The sequence below is a fragment of the Arachis stenosperma genome, chromosome 1 (genome assembly GCF_014773155.1).
Source record: "Arachis stenosperma cultivar V10309 chromosome 1, arast.V10309.gnm1.PFL2, whole genome shotgun sequence".
NCBI classification, from domain to species: domain Eukaryota; kingdom Viridiplantae; phylum Streptophyta; class Magnoliopsida; order Fabales; family Fabaceae; genus Arachis; species Arachis stenosperma.
Window position 1 is genome coordinate 8004412 of NC_080377.1, and position 17947 is coordinate 8022358.

Consider the following 17947-nt stretch of genomic DNA (forward strand, 5'->3'; position numbering starts at 1 on the left):
ACATTTAATAATACACAAATTCTTTTTCAATTTAGTCTCTTATTTTTAACACAACAAAAAAAACCTTGTATTTGGTATTTGGCTATTTGCCTTGAAAGAAGATGCTAATTTAAATAAACTTAGCTAAAATTATAAAGAGCTATAAAATAATTAAATTTTAGAAATTCTATTTGACAACACAATTATCTATTTCAACCTTTTCATTGGTTATCCGATATAGTTTTAAATGCGTTGTGTAAAAGAAAATAAAAATTACTTTAAAATGGTCATAAAATTATTTTTAAAAAAATAAATAAATTAATAAAAATATATATAAATAATTATATCTCTAATATATTTTTTTATACAAAAACATGTTTTAAGTTTGCATAAATTTTTATATTAATAGTACTAAAAGACTAATAATTTTATTATTTTTTATTATCAATTAGCTAGCATTATATTTTTGTACACAAATTCAATAAAAGTTTAAGAGTAAACTACCATTTTTATCCACGAAAGTTGAAAAAGTTAACATATCTACCCATAAAAAAAGAAAATTACCATTTGTACCCATAAAGATTGACTTTCGCAAGCAAAATTACCTAAACCCTAAATAATTACGTAAAATCCCCAAATTACCCTCTTCTTTTCTCTCAGACACCCACCCTCACTCACTATCTGTAGTACCTAAACCACCATTACTATAGCATCATCTTCCTTCCTACTGTCTCTCTCTCTATCACTCACTTACTCACTTTTTCTCTCTCACCTCTTGAACATCAACATAACCTAACCATTGTCCTCTTCAAAATCACAAAAAAGAACAAACTCAAATCAAATTGAAGAATAGAACATGCACAGATTCAAAATAAAACCCTAATTTCTTAGAACCTTCCCAAAAAATTGACAATTTCTCATATTTCAGATCACCATATTTTTGTTGCAAATAACACAGAACACGAATTTGATTTTGGCGACACTGGGAGGAGATGATGAAGACGCATCGTTAGGAGGAGAAGAGAGCAGTGATGCCAAGGGAAGGAGAAGACGAAGTGTTCTTCCTCCTCTTCAGGCTCCCTCAACAACGGCGACGATGATGCGATAGCGGCGGCAAGTCCCCACATTTTCAGTGCGGTCTCTCTCTCCCTCCTCTTCTCTTATTCTTCCTCAGGTGGGGTGTGTGTAATGTCTCCGTGTGTGAATTTTGGAGGAAAAGGGGGTGGTGGCTGAGTGAAGAGGATTAGGGTTAGAAAGGTGGTTGGGTGAAGGGAGTGGTGGTGGAATTTGAGATTAGAAAGAAAAAGGGGTGGTGGCTGGATGAAGAGGGTTAAAGTTAGAAAGGTGGTTAGGTAAAGGGGGTGGTGGTAGAATTTGAAATTAGAAAGGAAAAGGGGGTGATGGCAAGGTGAAGAGGGTGAAGGGGGTGGTGGTGGAATTTGAGATTAGAAAGGGAAAGGGAGTGGTGACTGGGTGAAGAGGGTGAAGAGGGTGGTGGTGGAATTTGATATTAAAAAGAGAAAGGGGATGGTGGCTGGGTGAAGAGGGTGAAGGGGGTGGTGGGACTGGAAATTAGAAAAATAATGGTGAAGATAAGGGTAATTTAGGGATTTTAAGTAATTTTTTAGTATTTGGATAATTTTATTATGCGAAACTCATATTTTATGGGGTACAAATGGTAATTTTTTTTATGGGTAGATATGTCAGCGTTTTCAATTTTTGTGAGTAGAAATGGTAGTTTATTCAAAATTTAAACACAACATAATATTAAAGACTTAATGTTGGCTAAATATTAGCTAAAATTTGTTCAAATTAATGGCCACGGAGACTTTTTTTTATATAGGACTTTTTTTTAAGAGTAAAATCTCTAAATAGGTCCCTAAAAATTTGAGTATAGGTCAAATTTATCCTTAACAAAGATTAATTAGGTTGGAGCTCTTCAACCTTTTATACCGATTGTCAATTCTACTTGTTAAAGACGAATTTGTCTTATATCCAAATTCTTGAAAACTTGTTTGTGGTATTGATCATCTTTTTATTTGTTTTATGCTATTTTTTTTTAAGTCAATAAAGATCGATTCTAATGTCAAATATTTAGAACTAATTAATCAAATTCTTATTAAAGTACACTCTTTTTGTTTTTTGTCAAAGCTTCAAGAACTTAAAATAATAAAAAAAAGTAACGGAAAATTTTAAGAAACTAAAGTAACAAAACAAAAAATTATAAATTAAACACTACAATTAAACAAAACTAAATTTAGGATTAGAGAAAAAAATTAATAAAATCCTTAAATTTTAGAGAAAATTAGAACTTTTTTATCTAAAATTTAATGTCTCAAAATCTTTAAAAAAAAGAAAAAAAATGAGTGTGTATAAATTGTGTCTCCCTCCCTTTATTTTGGCTTCTAAATTTAGAATTTTTGGAACTTCTAGGGCCTTTGAAAAGCCCAAAAATAAGTCTTAGCATGCTTCATTAAACCTGATACATAGGTGCAAAAAAATGGCTATAACAATGTAAAGAACATATTATCACTTTTTCTCTCTGTACAGTGACCCTTTCTCTCGTTTCCTTGTGTGACCCTATTGTCATCTCTGATGAGGGGAGGCTTTACTAGGGGGGGACACTCCCGCGCCCATGAGCCAAGCTCGTCCAAAAGAATGAAGAAGGTCCAAATGGGAGGGGAGGTGCACACCTTCACAGGCACAGAATCATTGGTTCCAAGGGAGGAAGAATGGATGCGAGATAATCCTGGGTGTATGGTTCAACCTAAACCCCCAGCCAGGTCTTTCAGTGACATGGTTAGAGGAGGAAGAGTATCAATGGCAATGGAAGAGGATGATAGCTTTTCTGAATCGGAGGAAGAATTGATAGAAAAGAGTAATGAAGAGCGAGAAGTAAATGGAAAACAGGACAAGGCAAGAGATAACAAAGACCAGGAACCAAGCATAAGGGTAGAAAAAGTTGCTGGCATTTACAACATTGTTATAAATGAAGCAGCCATGAAGTCTCTAAGAAACCCGTGGTGGAAATGTTTGATTGTTAAACTTTTAGGTTGTCGTATCTCCCTAGCAGTATTGACGAGAAAGCTTGAGGCATTGTGGAGCAAGATGGGAAGCATCGACGTCATCGATATTGGAAACGATTTTTTTATCGTTAGGTTCTTTTCACAGGAGGACCTAGATTTTGCCTTAACAGGAGGACCATGGAAGATTTTTGATCATTATCTCTCCATTCGCTTTTGGCAACCTGATTTCAATCCGTTAGAGGCAACCATTGACAGGATAGCGGCATGGGTAAGACTACCCGGCCTGGCTATTGAGTATTACGATGAGGACATGTTAAAAAGAATTGGAAACATAGTGGGGAGAACCATGAGAGTGGACACTCATACTGCAGAAAAATGCAGAGGTAAATTTGCACGACTGTGTGTGGAATTGAACCTGACTGAACCTCTAGTTTCACAATATTCAATTAATGGAACAAAATATTGAGTTGAATATGAAGGGCTCCACTGTATATGTTTTAATTGTGGAATGGCAGGACATGAAAAATCCAACTGTGCGATGTCACAAAAAGCGGCTGAAACGGACGGAATAACAGCGGCGACAACTGCTGGTGTAGTAGAGGAAAGACAAGAGGAGAATCAGAAGAGTCAGAGTCAAGAAAGGGGTAATGTTGTCATTACAGAAAATGAAAAGGGCAAAAAAGTCATCCAACATGATAATGACACCTATGGACCTTGGATGCTGGTCCAGCGTCCTACGCGTGGCAAGAAGGTGGGCAAAATGGGAGCTAGTACAAGCAATGCAGGTGGTAATGCGCTGAATGCAAAAGATACTGCCATGACAGTGCCAGGTACGAGGTTCTCGATCCTTCAACAAGAAGAGAATGATGTCTTGCAAAACAATCCTGAGAGACTACCCAATTATGTGGAGAAGGAGAATTTTATTATCTTATCACAACCTCAACCATATCCTAGAACCCACCCGAAATCCCCACAAAAGACAACCCAACCCAGAGCTTTACCAGCCCAAAACCAGACCTCAAAACAAGCCCAGAATGCATCTTCAGCCCAAAACCCAAATATGACACCACAACAGAATCCACCTTTGTGTGATGTTCTAACCCAGCCCAACTTTGCTCCTACACATAACCCCGTCCCTAACCAGGCTACCTCCAACCCAACTATGAAACAACATGACCAAGACTATGACCATGTTCCTACCAACCCTCCCCTCTTGAACCGTTCAACCCTTCCTCACCATCATAGTGTAAATTGGCAAGTGTCTCAAGATACTTCCCAAAACACGGCAATGGAAGTCACTTTCGTACCAGAATCAGCTCTATTGGATGACAGAAATGAGGACCAGGAACCCAAACCACCTGACTTCAGTTCTGTTGGGACAGATGTTATGCTTGAAGCAATCAATAATTATGAAGAAGAGGTACGACTGAAACTCCCTCAAATAGTAGACGAACCCATGGTGAATGGAAATATGGAATGTGAGGCAAGCCCCACTCTTCAAGAGAAGGGAAGTGATGTTACAACCCCCAAGGGGGACAATGCCTAATATGTTCCTGTTAGCCTTTTGTTGCTTCCTGATAAAGGAAGTTTGATGCTGTCTTGATAGATATTATGATTGTTATTGCGTGGAATTGTAGGGGAGCAGCTAGCTTGGCTTTTAGCCGCTCCCTTAGAGAATTGGTTCGACAAAGAAATTCCGATTTGTTAATTTTGCTAGAAAGCCATTGTAGTGGTGAACAGGCCCAAAAGGCGATTAAAAGCTTTGGTTTTGGTCATAGCCATATTGAGGAAGCAAGAGGATTTAGTGGAGGTATATGGTTGCTGTGGAGAAATCCTGACCTAAAGATTGAAGTGATAATGTCAACACCTCAATTCGTGCATTGCAAAGTTGTTCACGATAACAAGAGTTGGATTATGTCAGCAATATATGCCAGCCCACAATCGAATGCAAGAGAGGAGCTATGGAGAAAATTGACAAGAATAGCAACAAGTATGAATGAGGATTGGCTGCTTCTAGGAGACTTCAATGAAATTGCTTGTCCATCAGAGAAGAAAGGAGGGGGACGAACTGACACCCAGGCGTGCCGGAAATTTGCAAACTGGATCAACCACTGTTCCCTAATAGACTTGGGACATATAGGGACTAAGTATACCTGGAGGGGCCCTAAGTGGGAAGGGCGGGAAAGAGTCTTCAAGAGACTTGATCGTGCACTAGCTAATGCTCCTTGGAGAACTAGCTACCCTGAAGCAAGAGTTGACATACTTACAAGAATTCAGTCTGACCACCATCCCATTATGGTTTCTCTGGAACCTCCCAACAGTAGAACTAGTAATAGACCTTTTAGATATGAGGCCATGTGGAGGATACATCCAGATTTCCCAGAGTTCATACAAGAAAAATGGGGAAATAAGGCAAGTTTACTTGAAGCCCTGGAATCTCTTAAGGATGATCTCAAGGTGTGGAATAGAGAGGTTTTTGGCCATATAGGAAGACAAAAACACAGAATTATGAATAGAATTTGAGGGATACAAAGAGCTAGTGACTATGGTCGCAATCCCTTCTTGGACGAGCTGGAAAAGGAGTTAACCACGGAGTTAGAGGATATCCTTGATAGAGAAGAAACTCTATGGAGACAAAAATCGAGAGATGATTGGGTGGTAAAAGGTGATAGAAATACACGCTATTTCCATACCAAAACAATTATTAGACGGAGAAGAAATAGGATCTTGAAGTTAAGAAAACAGAATGGAGAGTGGATAGAGGAACCAGGTGAATTGGTGGAACATGCCGTTAATTTCTTCAAAGATTTGTACTCAGAGAAAAACCATAACCTTCCCCCTCTTCATACCAACACCTTGTACCCTGCTCTTGATGAGGACATTGGCAAGATGCTAAGCTGCACCCCACACAATGAAGAAATCAAAAGAGCTATCTTTGACATAGGGTCGTGGAAAGCACCGGGAGCAGATGGGTTTCCAGCCTTATTCTTCAAGGAAAATTGGAACATTATTCAGAAGGATGTCATTGAACATGTCAAGCTTGTTTGGAACAATCCAGAAATCATCAAAGGCCACAACAAAACTCTCATAACCCTTATACCAAAGGTCCAGGTACCGGAATTTATCACTCAATTTCAACCTATAGCCTTATGTAATGTTAGTTATAAATGTATATCTAAGATTATTGTCGAGAGGCTCAAGCCCACCCTTAAGGAAAGAATAGCTCCCTACCAGTCTAGCTATGTCCCGGGTAGAAAGATACAAGATAACATAATTATTGCCAAGGAGATAATGCACTCTATGAAAAAGTGCAAAGGGAGGAAAGGTTTTATGGCGATAAAATTTGATTTTGAGAAAGCATATGATCGCCTTAATTGGAATTTTCTGAGAAACTGCCTCACTGAATTTAATCTACCACCAGCTCTTGTTCACATAATTATGGAATGCGTTTCAACTGTATCATATCATGTGCTGTGGAATGGGGATAAAACGGAAGAATTTAGCCCGTCCAGAGGGATTAGACAGGGTGACCCGATCTCTCCTTATATGTTTGTCATCGCCATGGACAAATTGTCACAACTCATAGAGGATAGTGTCAAAGAGCAAGGCTGGAGGGGGTTTAAAGTTGGCAAGGAGGGACCAATCATATCACACCTTCTCTTTGCGGATGACCTTTTGGTCTTTGCGGAGGCAACTTTACAGCAAATTGACGTTGTGAAAAAAGTGATGAGCAAGTTTTGTCAGGCCTCAGGCCTAAAAGTGAGCGAAACAAAAACAACCATAACTTTCTCAACGAATGTGAAGACTGAAGTGAGAAAGGCAATAAAGGATCGGTGCAATTATAGAGAGCAACCAAGCCTTGGCAAGTACTTAGGTGCGATGATCACTAATAATCGGGTAGGCAAAGAGAGGTTCAAGAATATAATAGAAAAGGTGAAGAACAAGTTGAAGGGATGGAAAGCAAACTGTCTCTCCCTAGCAGGGAGGGTGACCTTGGCAAAGTCAGTGATAGCCCCAATTTCAAATTATGATATGCAGCATTGCTTTCTGCCCAAGGGAATATGCAGAGAAGTTGAAAGATTACATAGAGCTTTTATTTGGGGGAAAACACAAGGTACAAGAAAGATGCACCATATAGGGTGGAACACCCTGTGTCTTCCCAAGCTCCAAGGCGGTTATGGATTAAAACATCTTGAGAAGGTTAACGAGGCTTTTCAAATGAAAATAATTTGGAGGATAATCAATGAACCAGATGCCTTATGGGTTAAATTACTAAACCACAAATATGGAAGGAACCAACATGGGGCTAATAGATTTGTGAGCAGAAGTACAGATTCCTTGTTTTGGAAGGATATCTCAAAGCTGTGGGAGGCCAAAAGAGGAGAATTCTCATGGGTGGTAAAAAATGGACGGCAAATCTCGTTCTTTAAAGATAAATGGCTCAAAGGAGGAGAAGTGTTGTACAATCTAGCTCGAAGAGAGATGACAGAAGCAGAAGAAAATATGCCTCTGGAAAAAGCTGTTGATAATTGGGGTAATTGGAATAAAGATCTTATAAGCGACCTACTGCCTGAGCAGATTCATGGTATAATACTTACAAATCAACCCCCTAACAGATGTTCAGGGGAGGACACTGTTTTTTGGAGCCATACTGCAAATGAAATTTTCTCTGTGGCCTCAGCATATAGAGTGCTAACTAAGCAACGAAGCGATAAAGAAAGAATATGGAAAATCATATAGGGATGGAGAGGTCCTGAAAGGATCAAATCCTTCGCCTGGTTAGTTGCACATGAGCGCATACTCACTGCAGAAAGGAAAGCTAAAGTGCTCGGGCTTAATTCAGCCTGCCACTCATGCTCAGACAAGATGGAAACAATGATTCACATGTTCAGAGACTATCCAAAAGTAGCTAGAATTTGGATCCAAGTCCTATCCCCAATTGCAACCCCCATTTTCTTTAATCTACCATTCAAAGAGTGGCTAGTTCTCAATTTGGAGAATGAATTAGGGGCCAAAAACTCACAACAATGGATTGATATTTTTCTTATAACATGTTGGAAATTATGGAAATGGAAGAATCAGGAGATTCATTCTCCTCCTTTTCAGATCCCCAATAATGCAGTTAACATAATTTACCGAGCTGCTGCTGATTATAGGAAAGCCTTTGATAAAGAGGAGGAGGGAACACACAACCCATCTAGTACCAAAATAAATACCAATTGGAAACCCCCAGACAAAGGGTGGGTTAAACTTAACACAGATGGTGCAGTGTCAGTTGGGGCGAGAAGAGCGGCATGTGGTGGACTTATCCGGACTCACAATGGAGAATGGATAAGTGGATACACCGCCAACCTGGGAAAATGCAGTTCGGTGCAAGCAGAACTCTGGGGAGTCATACATGGGCTGAGCGTCGCTTGGGAATTAGGCATGAGAAGAATAGTAATTGAGCTATATTTTAAAGATGGTGTCGATTCTATAAACATGGACGACGACAAAAACCAATGTCTTAATCCGTTGCTGAAAGAAATCAAAGAATGGAAGAAAAGACCTTGGGAGATTCAATTCAAGTACATATGCAGAGAAGCAAATCAGGCGGCAGACTGGTTAGCAAAATTTGGAATGAATAAAAAATAAGGGTTTCAATTCATCGATGTACCACCAGAAGAACTAAAGGCCATCTTGAGTGATGAGGCTAAGGGAATGGATAGATCCCATGTGAATAGTAGCCACTAGTTTTTCTTTCTTTTTGGGCTTAGGCCCCGATGTACAACCAAAAAAAAAAAAACCTGATACATAGGTGCATCTCGCTATAGCGACAAAAGTTTGCTATAGTGAGAATCTCGCTCAAGCGAAAAGAAAGCTTGTTATAATAAGGATCTAACCAGCCGAATTTTTGAATTATTTTTTGAATTTGCTTTTTTATTCAATTCTTTTCGATTTTTTAAGGTCATTAATGTGTCTTAATCCTGAAATACTTAAATAAATTTGATGACGGCATTGAATGTTATATAATAATTAGGAGCACAAAAAATATATTTTTTATGCACAACTTCATTGAAAGTAAAATTCGAAAAATTCAATTAATTGAACCAAAATTGAACAAGTTTATTATTGATAAACTCCATATTTTTTAACACAATTTTAAAACGATAAAATAGAGTATATCACAGATAGAACTGAAGTAGCTTACTATGCTCATGGAGAGGTTACTTTAGTTGACCGTTCTTCTGCTTTACCGATTTTTATGACTTTCCTTGCTTGGTTCTAGGGATAGAAAAACTCCCCGAGACGCGGGGTTCCCTGCGAGGATTGTCCCGAATGGAGATCCGATTGTGGAGAATTTTTTTCGCGGGGATGGGGACAGGGGACAAATTTTTCCGAAGCAGGCGCGAGGACTCGAGCGGGAATCCCTGTCCCGTCCCCGCCCATCCCAAAATTCATAAATTTACTTAATTGTTCTTAATAGTTTATTTCTCATATATGGTTTTTACTCATTTCACATGCCATATATGCATATATATAGGGAGAGAAACTCAAAATTCCTAATCCTCATTTACATAACCTTTCTTTAATTCATAGATCCTAACGTCATCCATACTCCAACCAACCTTTCTGCAGTCACTCCCTCGCCACTCTCTCGTCTCACCGTATTGTCACCGCTCACCGTTCTATCACCCTCACCGCGTTGTTCTTTGTATTCGTGGTATTCCTTTCTATAACTCTGTCGTCGTATCCATTCTCCTCTCTGCTGCCGCATCCCCCACCTTGTCCATTGCTCTGTGTTTTGGCTCGCCATGGCGTCACGCACAGTGTCATTTTGAAAGTTACCATCTTGTCGTTTAGAATTTTTGTATAAAATTTTGTTTTTTTTTTGTATAGGATTGATACTTTCAACTCTATTCCTATGTAAATTAATAATTAGTCAAAATTATAAAAAAGATGGAGAATGGGGTCCCCGCAGAGAATGGGGCACTATGGGAAATGGGGACGGAGAGCGATATTCCCCCACGGCGGGGAATGGGAACGGAGAAGGAGAGTAGGGCTGACAATGGGTAGGGTAGGGTAGGATTTGGACCCTACCCTAACCCTAACCCTACCATACCCTAAAGTTCTAAATCCTACCCTATCCTATTCTACCCGCAGAAATATCAAATTTTTTCAAAGTAAATATAAAATTCAATCATTTCAAATTTTATACATATTAATAACATAAAAAATAAAAAACTAATGCTCTAAATTACTAAATGTTGAGTTAAGAAATTAACCAATTTAATTAGTGATGACAAACATTATTTTTGGGCAAAATATACTTATTACTAATTACTTATTGTTGTAGGCTAAAATTCAACAGCCCAAATAGAATGAAAAGCAATTAGCAAGACTGGTGGGCTGGTCAAACAAACAAAGCCCAGTAGAAACAAAGCCAAAATCAAACGGGTTGCTTAATGGATGTCTGATCCAAGCCCGAGTGGATTTCAATTCCCTCCAAACTTGATCTCACATCACAAGCAACGTTCCTCTCCTCTTTGACCAAGTCAAATCACAAATTCAGAAAAGTGAGAAAGAGAAAGAGAAAGCTTCTTCCATAAGCTTATCACCAAAGAAGCAAGAAAGAAAAAGATTAAGTTTGAAAGGCAGATATCAAATCATCTAGTTTAAACCAAATCAAGCTTAGGCTAAAGGTAACCCTTTCCTCTTTCATGCATCAGATCTTCTTCTCTTATTCCCAACTCTCTGCTCTATCCGAAATGGGATACAAAGGAAAGCTAGTTTCTGTTCTTCTCTGCTGTGTATCCACGGTCTTAAACATGACTTGGGGACCAAGTTAGTTTTCAAGGACTCAGATTGAGTTGACCATTGAAAGATTTCTATGGTTACTATTTTATGGCTTTCGGTCAAGATGAAGAAGTCAGAAGCAAAGTTTCTAATCTGGGGATTAAGGAGAAAAAGTGGATCTGTGGGTTGGTGAAGCTCAAGGCTCAAGGTGTTCGACCTTGGAAGAAGAATCAAGAAACATGCAAGGAGATAAAAAAAGCTTGTTGTTCACTCAGAAAGCAAGGAGAGATAACCAGAGTATAGAGGTTTTGTTCTGAGAAGTGTTCTTTGAGAGAGTTCAACTAACTGGACAGTGTAACCTAATCAAAGGTGCATTCCGTCAGTATGAAGAACTGAATCAGAGGCTTGCTAATCTGGTTTTCGCATAGCACAAAGGCTGTTGATGAAGTCAATCTCCTTCATGTTTTATTGATTGTAATGTACTTTTCTAATTTTATCTTTCTGTAATTTCTTGTGAGAAAAAGGCATTGTGAGAAAGTTTAAGTAAAAGCCATGAGTGGAAAAAGGCTGAGTGATACACTTGAGAGAAAAGCCTAGAGTTATTTTCTGATTTCTTTAGGTTGGTCAAGTGTCTTATATCTTGTACCTGTTTGGTATCCCTTTCTTAGTTGGGTTAGCACTAAGAGTGAATAGTTAGGTGTTAGCATAGCCAATGTCAAGTTAGGTTAGAACTTGAGTGTGAAATTGGTGTATGTAATACTTTTAACTATAGTGGAAATTCCTCCATTGTTGTGGAGGAGACTGGATGTAGGTTGCATAGCACAACGCAACCGAACCAGGATATATGCTGGTGTTAGCTTCTCTCTTCTCTGCTGTGTTCTGTTTTTCTGATATTCATGAGACAAAAATAAATTATCTCATAAATTTTCACTGTTGAGTACAAACAGAATCAAATTTAAAAGTTTAGTCTAAAAAGGGTTATAACAGTTACGAAAAGAATGGCATAGATTCAACCCCCCTTCTCTAAGCCTACCACAACCTTCACTAAATTAACTAACTAGTTTAGTGGTTGTTTACTTATTGTAAGTCATTACATAAGGAAGATTATGGGTTCAACTCTCACTTCTTTCACTATATAGAGAGATTTTTATAAAATATGTGTTATATATGAGGTGTCCTACCATACCCGCAGGCATACTCGGAACGGGTTGGATACCCGCGGGTAGGGTATGAATTGCTAGCCCTAACGGAGAGCAAATATGGGGACGTGAGTGTGCTTTTATTATGTGGTCAGAAAAACCTGGTAGGTTACAAGAAGGGATATGGAATTTTTTGTAGGGGTGTTCATGGATCGGATCCAATTCGCATATTCGCGGTATTTATCCGAATCCGATCCGAAAATTGTGGATATGGATCCGATCCGCAATGCTATCGGATCGGATCGGATCCGCACACTAATCGAATCGGATTGCGAATTTTGTGTAAATATCCACATATCCGCGTATTCGCAAAAATAAAGAAATAAATAAGTGAATATTCCTTTTGTGTTTTATTTCAACTAATAATTATCATATATGTTGTATTATTTTAATTTATTATTTAAAAAAAGTATGTTTAATATTATTTTAAGGGTAAATATATTTAAAAAGAATAGAAAAAAATGAATTTTATTAATATTTTTTTAATAAAAATAAGCCTTTAAAAATATTTTTGTGCGAATCGGATCAGATCGGATTCAAACTTAAAATCTGCGGATATTGAATCCAATCCGATCCGATAATTTTAGTGCGGATTGGATCGAAATTTTAGCCATATCCGATCCGATCTGATCCGCATTCACCCCTAATTTTTTGTACCTGCTGCAAATCTGAGGTGCTTTTCCTCTTGATGTATTCTATGCGTTGCCAAATACAGGCATTGTTTATATTTCCTTTTTTTTTTGGGTTTTTAATTCTTAAAAACTTTCATGTTCAGGTCAGGGCCTCTCAGTTTGAAGCCCATGCTGGCTTCGCATCTGGACGCAAGCCATGAGTATCTACTATTTAGCCAACCAAGTTGGGTTGGTCTAGTGGTTAGCTCACTAGTCCGTTTAAGCAAGTGTCGGGGGTTCAAATCCCGCCTTGTGCATGCAGCAACCCATTGGCCAATGGCAAACCCTTAAATGGAGCTCAGTACCGCGGCGGATTAGTCCTTGGCCTGCCGGGCTGGGGGATACCGTGGGAAACCAAAAAAAAATCTACTATTTAGCCATATGCGTTAAACAGCTCATCACAGTTTTACTCTGTTGTGAAACTATTTGTGTCACCTTAGAATGCAGTTGAAGATATAATATTGCAATTGTTCTAAGATATATATATTATGAAACTTTTAGATATCTCGTTCCAATCTTTTATGTTATACGATTGAGTCTAACTTTTCCTTTCACAAACTTGTGTGTGCCTCTTTGTTTGCTATGATTTAGTACGGGCTGACATTGTTCTTGAACTAGCTTGGATGCACAATATGATTGATGTTGCCTTCCCATATCTCTTGCAAGTATGTATTTTTTGTCCCGTTCAGTAGTATCACCTGTAATTAGATTCACATGTATTTAATTCTCTTACAATATGTGAATAAATAGGCTACAAAACTTCATAGACTAATTACTGCTCCAAAACAAATTTATTTTTTTAAATTTGGTACATTGAACTTGTTTTGTAGTGATCACTGAGCAAGCACTGCAGCATGTAATGTAAGCATTGTTCTTGTTTGTAGTTAAATTTTTTGGGGTACTGATTGAATTAATAAAAGAATATTATTCTATTAAGTTTTTTAACACATTATGGGTATTCTTCAAATTCACCCTTCAAATTTGGACTGATACCATTCCGACTTCATAAATTTCAATTCAGGTTAGCATCCTAAATTTATCTTTGTTAACGACAAACTGAGTTGACACATTAGGTTGCCACACTGTACGAATAAAAATGACATAATTTTATTGAAGCGATGGAAATTTCTTAGAATTATATCATAGAAAAGAGGAAGAATAACGAACGAGGGTTTTGTGTGAGAATGTTAATCTAGTTATCTAAATATGATAGGATATTGCTTTCTTGTCTAATTTATAAAGCCACAAAATGACATTTTTTCCATTTGTGTCACGTGGAAACTTAATGCGCCAACAGAGCAAGCTGTTAACGAAAACAAATATAAAGATTAACACAAATGTTGAGTAAATTTTATTTTACATAATTTGGTGTTTACTTGTTCATCTTTTTGGACCTTTTGTTCATCACGTTGTTTACTTTCCTTTTTTCTTTCAAAGAAGTGACATACACGGATGACATTGATAGAAATAGCAAAAATTAAAACATTTTACCTATAAAGAATTTTGCCGCATTTTGATGCTTATAAACACGAATTTAACTCTACAATTGACTACTTTTTAAACGCATAATCTAAAATTATTTAAACTCATAAATTTGATTGAATGTCTGTGTAAAACTTTTTAGGTATCAAAACCAACAAAATATTTATGTTTCTTATTAAATTTGAATTTAGGTTTCATCTCTAATCAGTAATATGCAAAGAAACCACACATTGTTTATATATATAATTTATCAAGATTTAAACTGAATTGTCATTTATAAGTAAGTATCCCCATTTTTATAGAACTTGAGTTAAGGATTTGTTTGGCCCTCATTCTTTTATAGGCTTAGCTGACAACACATTATGCTAATAGAAAAATGAATTGCAGTGAAGAAGAGAAGAATAATGTGCAATAAAAGATAATTTAGATACCAAGTGCATACATTAACCCAATCCATCACTTCTCAAAACTGAACACTGAAGAAGGAAAATTATGCATAATAATGATTCCATCACCAAGAAACAGATCATCATGCAAGTATTAGTAGCTATGAACAAAATCAAAGGTTTAAGTAGGGATGGAGATGGAAGTTTGAAACAAGGCATCATCCTAGAAAGTCATCACAGTTTAAAAACTGTTCCCATAACAATTTTATGGTATCTTCAAGCATCTTTGAAATCAATGCTGTGTCAACCTTTTGCACCTGTTGAAAAGAGAGATGTATAGAATTGTAAATCAAATGAAGGATTCACATGTATCTTTCACTCAGGCACAAAGTAAATACTAGTAATGTCACTAATCATTCAGTGATTGTTCATGAGGCTCCTTTGTGAATTCTACAGTTGAAATAAGAGACAAGTACAATAACATGTTAAAAAATATTAAACTATAGTCTAAACTTTATAACCTAACAAATTCTGCAAATAGAAATCACTAGTCTTTTCTCCCCATTTTGCCACAAATATTAATAATACCTGTAATGCAGAGAGAATTCCTTTCAGTTTCAGGGAAACTTCAGATGCAGATTCACCAGTTGATGTCAGAAAATCAAATCGATCAGCATGTCTCGCCTTCAGCCTCAAGGAAGGACCTACATAAGCTTTAGTTATAGTGTGCCAGACCCCAATAACAGAAAACCTGTCTCCAGAAGATGCTTTCCCTAGGGGCCATCTCAAACCACCTTTCACATTTTCATCTAGAACTGCAGAATCAATCAACTTTTGAATGCATTGAATTTCATCATCCTGGGATAGGAGCACATACAGTAAGTTCAATTGCATTTTCTATGTTCCTTTTTTCTATTTAAGAAATGGATAAAAACTATGCTTTAGCAATTCAATTTGACATGTAATAAAAATAAAGGGAACAGAAGGATTGTGAAAACTATATAACCGAATTCTCTACACGAAAACATTGGCACGATATAATCTTTAGAAATGAATAAAAACGACACTTACTTTTGGAGCTGCTATAATCCTTTTGGTGCATAGCATTAGTCTGAGATCAAGGTTCTTAGCAGGACAGGATACATCTGTGACCATGTGGCGAACATGCTTTAGTTCAACCTACAATTACAAGTGATATTTAATTTCCAACATGAGGATGAAAAAGGGATCAAATATACTGAAAGATGGAAATGAAAAAAAGCAAGTGTAACATGTTTTGCTAACATTTTCTAATCAACTAATCAAATCATGATTTTTTACCTTGTAGAGCTTAAGCTTGTTCTGCTCCTTTATTATGCTACACTTGCAATAAATAGTTGCTTCTGGTCGGTTGGCATCAGACAGCTAGATAATATAAGCAAGAAATTGGCAAGTCAATAGGAAACATGATCACAGCTTGAGCAGAAACACTTTTATTAAAATCTTGCCAGCACTTATCCAGCAAAAGAAAAGTGAGTAATTCTATACCGTTAGATGTAATCTCACACTATTAAAAACACTAATGATGACTAATTGATAACTACAAATCACAAAACTTGCTGGCCGCATAGCACTCCTCTATATAGGGCATATGTATATATACCTTCACAAGATACAACTCTTTTTCTGTATGATGAGGTTCAATTCCAAGTTCAAGTGGCAACGAAGTGGTCATTTTCTCCATATAGGAGGCAGGAACACTTGTGTAAAACGATCTACGAAGCTGTCGCATTGTGGGTCTTTCTTCTTGTGCAAAAGTACTGACAAATATTGTAACATTTACCACTCATATCAAGATATAAATAAAACTACTGTTAGCTTATGTGAACTTCATCTATTGCTTACCCGTGGAAGAGAATCTTGCCAAATCTTGCAACCAGTAAAGGCTTAATTTGTTCAGATTGGGGGTTTTGGGACTTCAATTCAGTCCTCACGTTTTCGAAAGAAGAAAGCAAGTAGTCAATGGTTTTAGCTGCCACAATTTCCCAGGGGTTTCTTGTTGCATGTGTCCCTGTGATGTACATGAGTATTTATTAGTCTAAAAACACAATTCTCAGATGATAATGAAGATTGTATAGTGTAACCTTGAGATTGATGCTGGTTGCTCTCAACTAAAATATGTGGCTTTTGTTTGAAGTTGCAGTCAGAAGATTCCAAAGAAACGGGACGAAGTTGTAAAGAAGGGTGAAGCTGATTATCGTCACGATCATGATCATGTGAAGAAACCACAAACCAATTGGAAACAGCATCCTTGGAATAGATGCTTGACAAGTTCAATCTAGGGCTTTGGCTGAATTGTCTCCGGCGAGGGGGCAACTCGGGTGAAGGTGAGGGTCTTTGGTTGTCCTTGGAGTGCCTCATGTGCGGAGGAACATAAGCCATGATTAATCTCTCAAGCAAACTAACAAGAGAATATTGCTAAGGACTGAGGATTATAATCTTCACCTTCATAGAGAAAGCAAGCAGGTGTCAGCACTCAGAAAAATAGATTAGAACCATCGCATGAGTGCCTTTACCTTCTTTACTCGTCCCAAGTCCCAGTCTTACACCTTACAAATACTTTACCTTCTCATTTCCGTGCAAAATAACCCACTCATTTACTTTTTTTTTTTTTTTTTTTGAGTGCTATTTTATGTTTTAACAATGAAATACATCATGAATAGTTACCAACTACGAATACTTAGCTAGGGGAGCTAAATTTATCGGGTCCGCTCGTTTATTCGCGTAAATGAACAAATTTTGTTTCTAAAATTAAGTTTGTTTAAATTGTGAATTAAACGAGTTGAGTCTGATTAATCTAAAAAAAAACAGGTTAAATAGATTTAATCTGTCATCTAAACAGATAGTTCGTTTATTTTTTATATTTTTTTTAAAATAACACTTTTATCCAATATTTTTTAATCCGATTCATCAATTAAAAAAATATTATTTTTTAAAGGTTTTTTATTTAAAAATCGTATTTTTTGTCAAAATATTTTTTAAAAGATAAAATAAAATGATAAACGGACTGGCTTGTTTAACTCATCGAACTAACCATAAACGATCCAGATTAAAAAATTTTGGCCCGCAAATAAAACGAATTTAAATGGACCAACCCATTTAATCCATGAACTTAACGAATTAGGACTAAATGGACCGGGTTAATCTGTTTGACAGTCCTATACTTAGCATACCACGAATTCAATTTACCAAAACACCCTTAATCCGACAGGAGAAAGCACATGAATGTTATATTTTTTACAGTGATATTTAGGGCAATTTACTCAAATAAATAAAATGGATGAAAGCTTTACTCAAATACACAAAACAGAAACAGGTTACCTACATGTGCATTTTTACCTTTCTATGTAATCCGTGGGAAGCTATCACGGTTTTCAAGGTGTACATAA

The 17947-nt window shown here is 37.0% G+C and overlaps 1 protein-coding gene across 1 annotated transcript; it reads right to left on the reverse strand.

Annotated features, from left to right (window-relative positions):
- Window positions 1–14535: 14535 nt before the first annotated feature.
- LOC130939241 (uncharacterized) lies at window positions 14536–17100 on the reverse strand. The gene is made up of 7 exons (XM_057867390.1): window positions 16643–17100; window positions 16404–16569; window positions 16162–16318; window positions 15840–15923; window positions 15591–15698; window positions 15108–15377; window positions 14536–14836 (listed from the first exon to the last, which is right to left on the reverse strand). The coding sequence occupies exons 1-7, from the start codon at window positions 16938–16940 to the stop codon at window positions 14738–14740; spliced, it is 1182 nt and encodes a 393-aa protein (XP_057723373.1). The 5' UTR covers window positions 16941–17100; the 3' UTR covers window positions 14536–14737.
- Between the last annotated feature and the right edge of the window lie 847 nt (window positions 17101–17947).

Bases quoted from the DNA above. Each gene is read 5' to 3' on its own strand.
- LOC130939241 (XM_057867390.1), bottom strand. From the start codon at position 16,940: ATGGCTTATGTTCCTCCGCACATGAGGCACTCCAAGGACAACCAAAGA. The intron at 16,570-16,642 runs GTTACACTATAC...TGTACATCACAG, and splicing joins CAACCAGCATCAATCTCAAG to GGACACATGCAACAAGAAAC. The intron at 16,319-16,403 runs GTAAGCAATAGA...AATATTTGTCAG, and splicing joins GGCAAGATTCTCTTCCACGG to TACTTTTGCACAAGAAGAAA.